The 10,855-nt window shown below is 48.8% G+C and overlaps 2 protein-coding genes across 7 annotated transcripts in view; one reads left to right on the forward strand and one right to left on the reverse strand.

The window, feature by feature from the left end:
• Window positions 1–3,423, reverse strand: part of RASGRP2 (RAS guanyl releasing protein 2) — a 42,787-nt gene extending 39,364 nt beyond the window's left edge. For 2 of the 3 annotated variants that reach the window (XM_081340218.1, XM_081340217.1), the window contains exon 1: window positions 3,293–3,423. The gene's annotated coding sequence lies outside the window, so the exon portion shown is untranslated. The remainder of the gene's footprint in view (window positions 1–3,292) is intronic. The other variant, XM_081340219.1, reaches the window with a different exon arrangement.
• Window positions 2,311–10,855, forward strand: part of LOC308675189 (uncharacterized protein) — a 37,099-nt gene continuing 28,554 nt past the window's right edge. For 3 of the 4 annotated variants that reach the window (XR_014028083.1, XR_014028084.1, XM_081340244.1), the window contains exons 1-3: window positions 2,311–2,368; window positions 2,525–2,811; window positions 8,436–8,544. Coding sequence is in view for 1 of the 4 variants with exons in the window: in XM_081340244.1 (XP_081196370.1) it covers window positions 2,328–2,368; window positions 2,525–2,811; window positions 8,436–8,500 (393 nt within the window). In the remaining 3 variants the exon portion in view is untranslated. Of the gene's footprint in view, window positions 2,369–2,524; window positions 2,812–3,545; window positions 3,869–8,435; window positions 8,545–10,855 lie in introns of those variants that run through there. The other variant, XR_014028085.1, reaches the window with a different exon arrangement.

Genomic DNA, 10,855 nt, shown 5'->3' on the forward strand with positions numbered 1-10,855 from the left:
GGAGAGCAGATTTCCTTTGCAACTTTGCTTGGCTGCTCTTCTCTAAATACAGGTAATCCTTGATTTACAACTATTTTTCGATTTCTCACACAACCGCTGCAGCAATCCCCATAGTTATACGATCAAAATTCAGATGTTTTGGCAACTGACTCGCATACACGACGGCTGCAGCGTCCCTGGGGTCATGTCCCTTTTGCGACTTTCTGACAAGCAGAGTCAATGGGGAAGCCAGCTTCACTTCACAGTTGTGTGGCTAACTTCACAACTGTAGTGATTCACATAACAGTTGTGGTAAGAAAGGGGCAAAAGTCACCTAACCACTGTCTCGCTTAGTAACCAGAATGGTGGGCTGAGCCGTGGTCATAACTCGAGAACTACTTGTACTCCTTGCAAGAACATGTGGGAATTGCTGCCCCAACCCACATGCCTATCAGCCTGGAGAAAGTTCCCTTTAGCCACGGAACTGTGCTTTACAACCTGGTCTACTCTACAGGGTTGTTGTGAGGACCAAACAGCAGGAATAACCCTGCCAGGCACAAAGAGAGGCAGGCAGATAAGGAAAGAACTGACAAAGCATTATCACAGAGATCCAGAAAAAAAAATTAATTTTCTTGCTACGGACACCTGGACAGAACAGACTCAAATCAACCAAGTTTATTCAGCAGCCATCTCCAATTTTTCCAGCCCAGCCCACCTCGCAAGGCTGTGAAGTTAACCCAGAACCCCCCCTAAGGATGCACGTACCCAACAGCCCCTAAGCCAATCTAAAGCTACAGGAAGTCCTCGACTTAAATAGTTCATGTAGTGACCGTTCCAAGTTACAGCGGCACTGAATAAAGTGACTTATGACCTTTTTTTCCCCGTTATGACTGTTGCACCATTCCCCCCCCCCATGGTCACGTGATCAAAATTCAGATGCTTGAAGGTTAGTTCATATTTATGACGAAGGTGGTGCCCTGGGGTCACGCGATCCCCTTTTGCAACCTTCTGACCAGCGGGGAAGCCGGATTCGCTTAATAAGCATGCTGCTAACTTAACAGCTGCAGTGATTCACTTAACAACTGTGGCAAGAACGGTTGTAAAATGGGGCAGAACTCACTTAACAAATGTCTCACTTAGCAATGGAAATCTGGCGCCCAACGGTGGTCGTAAGTCGAGGACTTCCTGCATTTTGCAGGTTGGAGTCGCCCGAACTCTGCAGGTATCAGCCCCAACCGCGAATGTTTCTTTGGAATTGCCTACTTATAGGACCCCACAACTCTCTTTGGCCAAGGCTCTGAGGGTTTCAGGTGTCATGGGAACCCAGCCCGGGCAAGGCAGGGAAGAGATCCAGGCCCAGTGTGGGTTTGTCCCAGCCCGATCAGCTTCCGTCCCACTCCAGCCCCACGCAGGAATTGCAGCGTCTTTGTATGGTGGAGCAAGATTATTATTAATCTTTTAAAGCAGGCCTTTGTGCTCGGAAATGGTGGGTTAGCAGAGTTATTTTTAGGCCTCTCTGTGTGTGTGTGTGTGTGTGTGTGTGTGTGTGTGTCGCTTTGGGGGCTCAAAACTGCTAGCACAGAAGCCAAAAACATCCAGGACGCCTCTTCCAACAACACCATATTCTGCAAGGCACCCTTCCTTTGCAGGCACGTGTGCACACAAACACACACACACACAAGTCTTGCAACTGATACTCAACCTGTTTGTCCGTGTTGCATGTGATTTAAATTTTCAACCTCTTCTCCTCCACGGCCAGCCTCTGGGGGAAAAGGGGGACTTCCTCACCACCTCTCTCTCTCTCTCTCTCCTACACACAAGCACACAGCCGCGCACACCACTGTCGACAGATTGCGTGGCAATAACATTTATCAACACAGGCAGCTGCTCCTTGCCAAAAAAACACCCAAGAGGACACATGGGAGGCATGTGTTGCACCGAACAGGGGAGCAAAGAAAGAAAAGAAACCAGCAATCTTGGTTTGTCTGCTTCAAGCCACTTCCCACTGAGGCACCGGCTCCCTTGAGACGCATTCTTCTTCCAGGCGCATGGCAGAGATGCAGTCATTTTTATACACCAGGCTCCACGCTGCATTGCACACAGTCTACACACACACACACACACCCTTCACAAGACACACACCGCCAAGGATGGCACCCCAGGGTGCGCGCCACGAGCTTCTCCTGACACATCACCCCGAGCAACACAAAAACAGCCTAGAAGTGAAGGGGGGGGACAGGACGCCCAAATCAGATCGGTTTTTTCAGGTTTGCACACTCGGCACACGGGAAGCCACCTGCACAATTGTGTTGTCTTTGACAGACGCACATCAGATGGAATGGAGATAGATGGTTAATGAAGCCCCGATTTCCGTTTTAACAAAAGCCCGGTGAGAATTCCCTGCTTCCTTTCACACACCCACTTAGCTAGAAAAATGTGCCTCTGCTGGGATATTTTTTTAATTTTATTTTAAAAAAAGGGGGAAAAGCAGAGAGGAAAAGGAGGGTCAAGAGAATGATCTTTTTAAATCCATTTTGCCCATCAGGACACGGCTCAGTTCAGCTTCGCTTCTATTTGGGGTTGGTTTTCGCCTGGCCGCCTCATGCACGGAGCTCCGTAGCGGAGAGTGCCCGCAAAGACCCCGGCGGGTGCGTTCGCACGACCACCCAGTCCAGGTCAAGGAAAGGCCAACCGGCAGCAGCGGCCGCTGCCGATCCTGGAAGGCAGGCTCCGTTAGCCTAACCCGCCTTCGGGAGATGCAGCGGTCGTGGGAAGCCGGCCGGGTCAAGTCCGGTTCAGGGACCCGGAGGAAGAGCCGAGAGAGCGGCTTCGGTGAGCAACGGGGCTGGATTGGGCAAAGCCGCAAAAGCGGAGGTTCGCCATCCCGAAACCAACCCGGACGTTGCGCGGGGCAGGCGAGGAGCCCGCCGATTTCCCCAACCCCCCGAAAGCCGAACCATCCGGACAAGGGCTGGATCCACCGCCCGGAAGACCCAGAGGGGATCGACCCTTCCCCTAAAAAGCCCCGGCGGGCTGCGCTTGAGCGGTGGAGCTTGCATTCGCCCACCTGGGAGCGCAAGAAGGGGGGGGCAGTACTCTGTGCATGCCCAGAGGCTGGCTTCCCCGGTGGGACTCCCGCTTGCCGTCCCCCTCCCCGCCATCCCCTCCTGCGCTTCGAGGCGGCGAGGGGTCCGATCCCTCCAGCCTGTCCGTTCTCCCTCCTCGGGCACCCGGCGGCGGCACTCTGCTCACGCCCAGAGGTACCCTCGCCCCGACGTCCCCCCCCCCCCGCCCCGCTTCCTCTTTCACTCACCGGCTCCGGGGCGGTTCGCCCTGCCCGCGCGGCTGCAGCGGAGCCCGGGACGCGCAGTCTCGGCCGCGGAGGCAGGCGGGGGGCGGAGAGGAGGGGGCGATCCCAGGCGCGTCCCCGCCTCGCCTCGCCCTCCCGCCCGCCCGCGGCTTGGCCTTGAGTCGCCGCCCGTCGCCCAGCCGCTCGGAGGAGCGCAGTGCGCAAGGAAGGGAGGCGGGACCCCCTTGAGAGGGGGAGGGAGGGGAGAGGAGGGGGCTCCGGGGTGGGGGGCAGAGCAGCACCGTCAGACACCCCCCCCTCCTCCTACTTCCCCGCTCCCGAGTCTCCTTTCTGCCTCCGGAAAGGGCAAGAGTGCCTCTAGGCGTACGCAGAGCGCTCCCTCTTGTGCGAAGCAGAGGAGCAGCGGCAGCCGCGATCGAACGAGGGAGTGGGGGGGGGGAACCGCTCTGCTTCCCACCCACCCCCCGGCGTCCCCACGCGTGGAAGGAGCCCCACCCAGCAGCAGTTTAGAAAGCTGGGTTGTGTGCGAGTCGTGCCACGTCGTTTCAACTGGGGTTCCTGGAAGCCCGTTAAGGAAAGGTAGGTACACACCACAGAAGCCGACAACTAGGCTACAAAAGGAGATCCGGGGGGGGGGGTGGGTTTAGCGCAGTGTGTAAACGCAGTCTGTATGTAGCGGGGGAGGGGGGAGGGTTAAGTTGCCCCGGCTCGGAGTTGTGCGGATCTCCTGTGGTCCGTTGGCACGTGTTGGCATCATATCCCCGCTGTTGCAGTTGCGGAGCATGACCTACTTCACACTGTTGTGCAAAAACAATTGCCACGTTCACCCCAGAAGCTAAATCAAACCACCCTGATTTTCTTTTCCTTCTAACCTGACCTCCTTCTGCTCCTACAAACTTGCATTTCTTTCTTACTGCTTCCTCCAACGTTTTTAGGGTATGAGAGCTGCGTTCACATGACCCATGTAAACTTGCACCAAGGTCCTGAAAGGTCTGGGCTGGATTTCCAAAGCGCCCTACAGCCACAAAAAAGCTAAACCCAGACAAGCATGTGTGAATGCAGCTGCAAAGGTTGTTTTGTTTTGTTTAACCTGACCTGGTTAGCCATGTTGGATGCAAGCTACTGTATTACGTGGTGGAGATGTTGGAGGAGGAAACGGAGTCACACCTCTTTCTCGTAAAAAGCAAAACAAGGTGCCAGTCCTCATGGCTGAAAACAATTCAGCTCCTTATCTTGAACTCTCGTGTCTGCAGGTGGTGCTACAGCCTCGCTCTCCCAGAGCAATGTTGGGCAACACACCCTCCTTTCCTCCATTGTGGGAGTTTGCACACCTGCACGCTCCTGCAGTTGCAGGGAATTGGGTTGCCTCCAATCAGAAACCCTTTTCCACTCCAGGGGAAATGTCACAAACAGATACATATGTACGTGGATGTATATATATGTCTGTATATGGACACACACACACACACACAAACGGGGCTGAGGATGTGCAGAGGGCAGGGAAACTAAAAATTAAGGTGGGGGGAAGAGAGCGTCAGGTATGCTGAACGGTGGGGTGTTGCAGCCCCCTCCCCAGTTGGGAAACCGGCACAATGCCGATCCCCGGGGGGTCCCGTGCCTGCCTTACAATTTGGCATTGCAGGCTGCTCCGGTTGTCATGGCAACTGGCTCAGAGCTGGGAGAGGGGGGTGTCTAGAGGGCCGGGTCCTAATTCAGCTGCATCTTCTTCCTTCTTGCCAGTCCCAAACGGTGCCATCTGGCATGACACAGGTGGAGGTGTGTGAGAAATGGAAAGGGGCCCTTGGTTCCTTACCTTCTGCGTTGGGTTCTTCTGGGTCTCCTTCACAAGACCTAGGTTGGCAGCACCTGGATCAGCCTGAGTTGGGGCGCCAAATACAGGGAAGCATCAGTCGAGCCAAACAGCAAGCCAAGGCTTGCTTATCCCTAACTGAGATCAGCTACTTGTGAAAATGCGGCGGGTGAATGTTTGAGGCTTGCTCAGGTGTGGTACACACAACCTCTGCTAAGTTCAGCCCAAACAACAGCTAAGCCCATATCTCCCCTCCAACGATCACCTTAAATCAGAAAAGACTCCAATATAGCCTGTCTTGGTGGTTTAAACCCAGTCACAGTATGCCCCCTTCTGTCGGCGGCTGGCGTTCGCAGGATAAATGCAGGCTTGCCTCTGAGCATACACGGAGGGCTTGTTGTATCTTGGGCCATTATAGAAGGACTATTGAACAGGAGAAGAGTCAGAAACCAAACTCTTCTCCCGCCACCAGATTCTTGCACAAATTTACTCAGTTCCTCCACAACCATCATCCAGTGCCGAGACTATTCCCTGAAATCGCTTGAGCATGTACAGAGTGCCTATTTCTCCCTGTCTGAATCCAAAAAATCAATCTCACTCAACCGGAGGAAGAGGAAGTGAAGGGGGGGGAAAGCACCAGAGTCAATCAGGGAGTTTATCCGGTTGCATTAAAAACAAACCATCTTCAACCTTGTAAAAACGATGCCAGTCTTATCAGATTATTCAACAGGTGCAGCAGGTGTTATGCAATCCCAGAAAATAACCTACTCCCCTTTATAAAATGTGCCGTGGGATCCACCCAGATTGTTCTGCTCTGAGCTCATTTCAATCTTTTAACCAAAGTTTATTAGTCGTATCCTCCTTAGCTACCACATTCAAGGCCTGCGAAAAATAAAATTCAATTTATTTCCGGTTTGGGGAGCCAAATCCTGTTTTCCCCCCAAAATCCTGGGCTTTTCTTCTTCGATCGATCTGTCCTTCGCGCTCGGCCTCCAGAGATAAGGAGCATTAAAATTGCCCAGGACACATTATTCCCAGCTGCAGCCCGAAAGAGCAAAATGTGCTTCCAAAAATCTCCTCTGAAAGTTTTGTTTTTTGAAAAAGCAAATAATAATAATAAAAAAACCTAACTCCACAGGGATTTTGTGTTAAGTTTGTTACAGCCAGAAGAACAAACTGCTTTTGGGGGCAAGAAACTTACAGGAACTTTTAGAGACAGGTTTAGATACAATGTGATGCAAACCCAACTGGGTCAAATTATTAACGCTGGGTTGCACATCCAGCCAGATGTTCAGACTGTTTTTGTCTACTGATCGAGTCCTTCCCAAGAACCCAGGAGAGGCAGATGTGGTTGTTCGAAAGTGTTAAAGGTGTCAGCGCAGGATCTCAGCTCTTCTGAGTAAAGCCCTTTACAATTGACTGATGGAGATTTTCTCCATTTCGAAGGGGTTCAAATGGTGCTCCAGATGTTTTGGGATTGTACCCAAGGCACCTGTTGCTATTGGGAATATCTTTGCTTTCTTTTGCCACAGTTGTTCTGCTTCTATTTGCAGGACTTTGTATGTTGTGATTCTCTCCCATTCTAAGACGGCACCTGGAATACTGCATCCAGTTTTGGTCACCACCTTAGAGCAAATACATAGAGAATGCAGAGGAGAAGAACAAAGATTATTAGGGGCCTGGAGAGTAAAACGTACGAAGGTCGGTTGCAGGAATTGGGTCTGTCTAGTCTAGTGAAAAGGAAGGACTAGGAGTGACATGATAGAAGCCTTCCAGTATTTGAGGAGCTGCCACAAAGAAGGGGGGGGTCAACTTATTTTCCTAAGTACCAGAAGGCACGACCAGAAATAAAGGATGGAAGCCTATCAAGGAGAGATTTCAATCTAGAATTAAGGAGAAATTTCCTGACAGTGAGAACAATTAACCAGTGGAACAGCTTGCTACCAGAGGTTGTAGCTGCTTCATCACTGGAGCAGGGGGCTGGACTAGAAGATCTCAAGGTCCCTTCCAGCTCTATTCTATTCTATTCTCTATTCTCTATTCCTTATTCTATTCTATTCTATTATTCTATTCTATTCTATTCTATTCTATTCTATTCTATTCTATTCTATTCTATTCTAATCTATTCCTCTATTTTCCATTCTATTCTATTCTATTCTATTCCTATTCCTATTCCTATTCCTATTCCTATTCTTATCTCTTCTGCTTGAATCCTGGGTCTCTTTGGAACAGGTACCCTGGAAGCGATCTGAAGCAGAACGTACCTCTGAGCATGTGCAGAGTGCCTCTACACACACACACACACACACACACACACACACACACACACAAGGTTTGAAGTGAGTAGGCTGCACTCACTAGATTTTTTAACAGGATTCAAACATTTTCAATTTCTTTATTAATGAATTTATAACCTCCTTTGCTTTCTGGTTGTTTTCAAACTCAGGTTGGCCAGCTTAGAAGAAGAAAAAAATAATTTTATGATTCTGTTCACTGTATCGTCTTGCTGCCTGAAGTTTAAACTAAGATCTTGCCTTTCCACCTTGTAGAAAAAGGTTTCTCGATGTTGGCAACTTTAAGATGGGTGGACGTCAACTCCCAGAATTCAACAGCCAGCCATGCTGGCTGGGGAATTCTGGGAGTTGACGTTCACCCATCATAAAGTTACCAATGTTGAGAAATGCTGGTCTAATGGGTGGACAGGCCCATCCTCTGCGTTTGACTCCTGCCATTTAACACAAAACCTGGTCAGCTTTTCACCCGCTAAGGAAAATTGCGAGCGCGCTCGCGAGGAAGGGGCTATTTTTAGCTTCCTTTTCCCAAATGCAAAAGAACAGCTGTTGTGGCCTGTTTGTTGAGAGGGGGGTTAATGAGAGAGAGATTATCAGCTCCCTGCCATTTTATTTTTTTTTAATTTTCCTTCTTAAGGGCCCAGTTTGACCCACTTTGCCTGCTCTGTTGACTTGGGAAGGACCGGGAGTGCCTAGAATTTGCAGCTGTTTCTTAGCTGGCATTATCCAGATGTGTCTGACTTCAAATGTCAACATTCCCCAGCCAGGGCTGGGCCACTTAAGTCTTCAAAGAGGTGCTTTAAAACTGAAGCTTATTTATCCAGCCTTTTCCAAGCAGCTGAAAATGGTAGCAAACAAAATAGGCAAGCAATTATCTACCTACCTACCTATCTACCTATGATCTAATAATGAGTGAAATAATGAATATGGTTAATTAATAATGAAAATATCTTTTTAAAGATATTATATGTTATATATGTGCAGTTTTAAAGAAAAAATGGTCAAAGTCTAAATAATTTTTCTTTTTTTCTTTTTTTTTCTGCAGAAAAAGGCCTGCCGTTGAGAATTTCAGATTTCCGAATGAGGAGAAGGCGCTTAGGAATCATATGAGGTCTATCAAATAAGTCTCTACTGATCTGTTTCCTGAGTCAGGAGTAGGTGATTTTTTTAAAAAAAAGATATTTTCATTATTAATTAACCATATTCATTATTTCACTAATTATTATTAGATGATAGATGATAGATAGATGATAGATATAAATGATAGATAGATATAAATGATATAAATGATAAATAGATAGAGTGAGTGAGTGGTGGGATTCAGCCGGTTCGCACCACTTCAGCAGAACCGGTAGCTAATTTTGTGTGTGTGTGTGTGTGTGTGTGTGTGTGTAGAGAGGGGGGGGTATAACTATATAAATATATTGCTTTGCAAAAGTTGTTTTGAAACCGAAGGCATGATTTCATGGCACATTAGAGTACAATATCCTGCTAATTAAGCTATGTATTATAAATGACTATTCAATGGACTTGAACCGAAGAGTAAAATATTTATTTATTAAATTTATAAGCCTCTCATTTTGGCGAGATGTGACTCTAGCTGGCTTAGATCCAACTAAATGCGAGATAAAAATCTTAAAATATTAATTGAGTAAATGCGAACAAATAATAGTATTAGAAATAGTATTATATCCCCATTAATATAGCAAGGCATCAAAGAGTTGTTTTTGTGCATTGGGAGGCATTTCCTGCCCGACTTTTATTTTCAGCAAACACATCTGTTGGCTTCTCCCTTGTGAGCCTTGCCAAAAAAAAATAAAAAATCCCGGCCAGGCCTTCGCACAGCCGCATGTACGTAAGCGCCGTATATTTCACCCATCCTCAAACCGCTGCTCTCCAGGACAAACAGCAAGCTAACAAAACCTCACCGTTCGGCTATTCATGGACACCACCCCATCCAGGGCTGACTTGGGAATCCGCTCGATTGACTTCGCCCGGCTTCTCTGGAGGCTGGCGGGCTCCGTTCCACTTGAAAAACCTGCTGAGCTTTCCATAAAAACTCTCGCAGCAGGAATGCAATCTCCAGTCCCTAATTAAAAGAGCAAAACAACTTTCCCGGGAAGAGATCTCTCATTCCCACGGGTCAAGAGGGAGACATTTTGGCGGATGGCGTATAAAAAAAAAAGGAGGCTCCCAGTTTTGGCTGGAGGAGATTTTTCTTTGCGTTCCTTTTGGGGAATTTCTTACCGCTAGTACTCGACTTACGACCACAACTGAGCCTCACATTGCTGCTGTTAAGCGGGACAGCTGTTATGTGAGGTTTGCCCCATTTGTTAGGACCCTCCTTGCCACCGTCGTTAAGTGAATCGCTCCAGTTGTTAAGTTTGTGAGACGGAGGTCGCAAAAGGGGATCCTGTGACCCTGGGACACTCCAACCGTCGTAAATACACGCCGGTTGCCAAGCGTCCAGATTTTGATCATGTGCCCATAGGGATGCTGCAACGGTCGTGTGAAAACGGTCGCAAGTCAACTTTTTCCAGCGTCGTCGTAACTTCAGTCGCTAGATGACAATTTGCAGGTTGAGGACTAGCGCTCTCTCCCACCATCTCCGCCAAAAAAAAAAAATTCCTTGAAAGCCTTCTTCTCCCCTCCCTGAATCCCTGTGGGCCAGGCTTTTGAGTCGATTGTCCTTCTGCACAGCTGGATTTGCACCAGGCTCAAATCCAATTGGAGAACTTGAAAGTCAGCAAGCACTGGAATCCAGCCTTCGGATTTTAGAGTGTCGTGTGAACTAGCCTTTATGTCGAGCCTAAAGGGATTCCGGATTTGGATTCTGAGGGGTTCGTAGGCTGGTTGTAGGTCATTGTGTCCGTTGATGGAGTTGCCTTGTGGAGTGCCCGGCTTTGATAAAGTCAAATCCATGGCGGGTGGTAGCGAGGACAATTAACCAGTGGAACAGCTTGCCTCCAGACATTGTAGAGGTTTTTAAGAAGAGACTGGACAGCCACTTGTCTGAAATGGGTATAGGGTCTCCTGCTTGAGCAGGGGGCTGGACTAGAAGACCTCCAAGGTCCCTTCCAGCTCTATTCTGATTGATTGTGATGACGTTAAGAGTTTCTCCAGTTGAGCCACCAGGGGGCACCAGGTGACCAGTTTCATCCTTCTTGGGAATCCTCAAACATCCATAGCCAGATGTTATATTCTATGGCAGAGGTCCCCAATTATGGCAACTTTAAGACTTGTGGACTTCAACTCCCAGAATTCCTCAGCCAGCCAAGTTTTGTTTTTTTCTTTTTAAAGTAGGCTTTAAATCAGGGGTCTTCAAACTTGGCCCTTTTATGACTTGTGGACTTCAACTCCCAGAATTCCTCAGCCAGCAAAGCTGGCTGAGGAATTCTGGGAGTTGAAGTCCACAAGTCATAAAAGGGCCAAGTTTGAAGACCCCTGCTTTAAATGGACAAAATC

This window comes from Vipera berus (assembly GCF_964194415.1).
Source record: "Vipera berus genome assembly, chromosome: 16".
NCBI lineage: Eukaryota > Metazoa > Chordata > Lepidosauria > Squamata > Viperidae > Vipera > Vipera berus.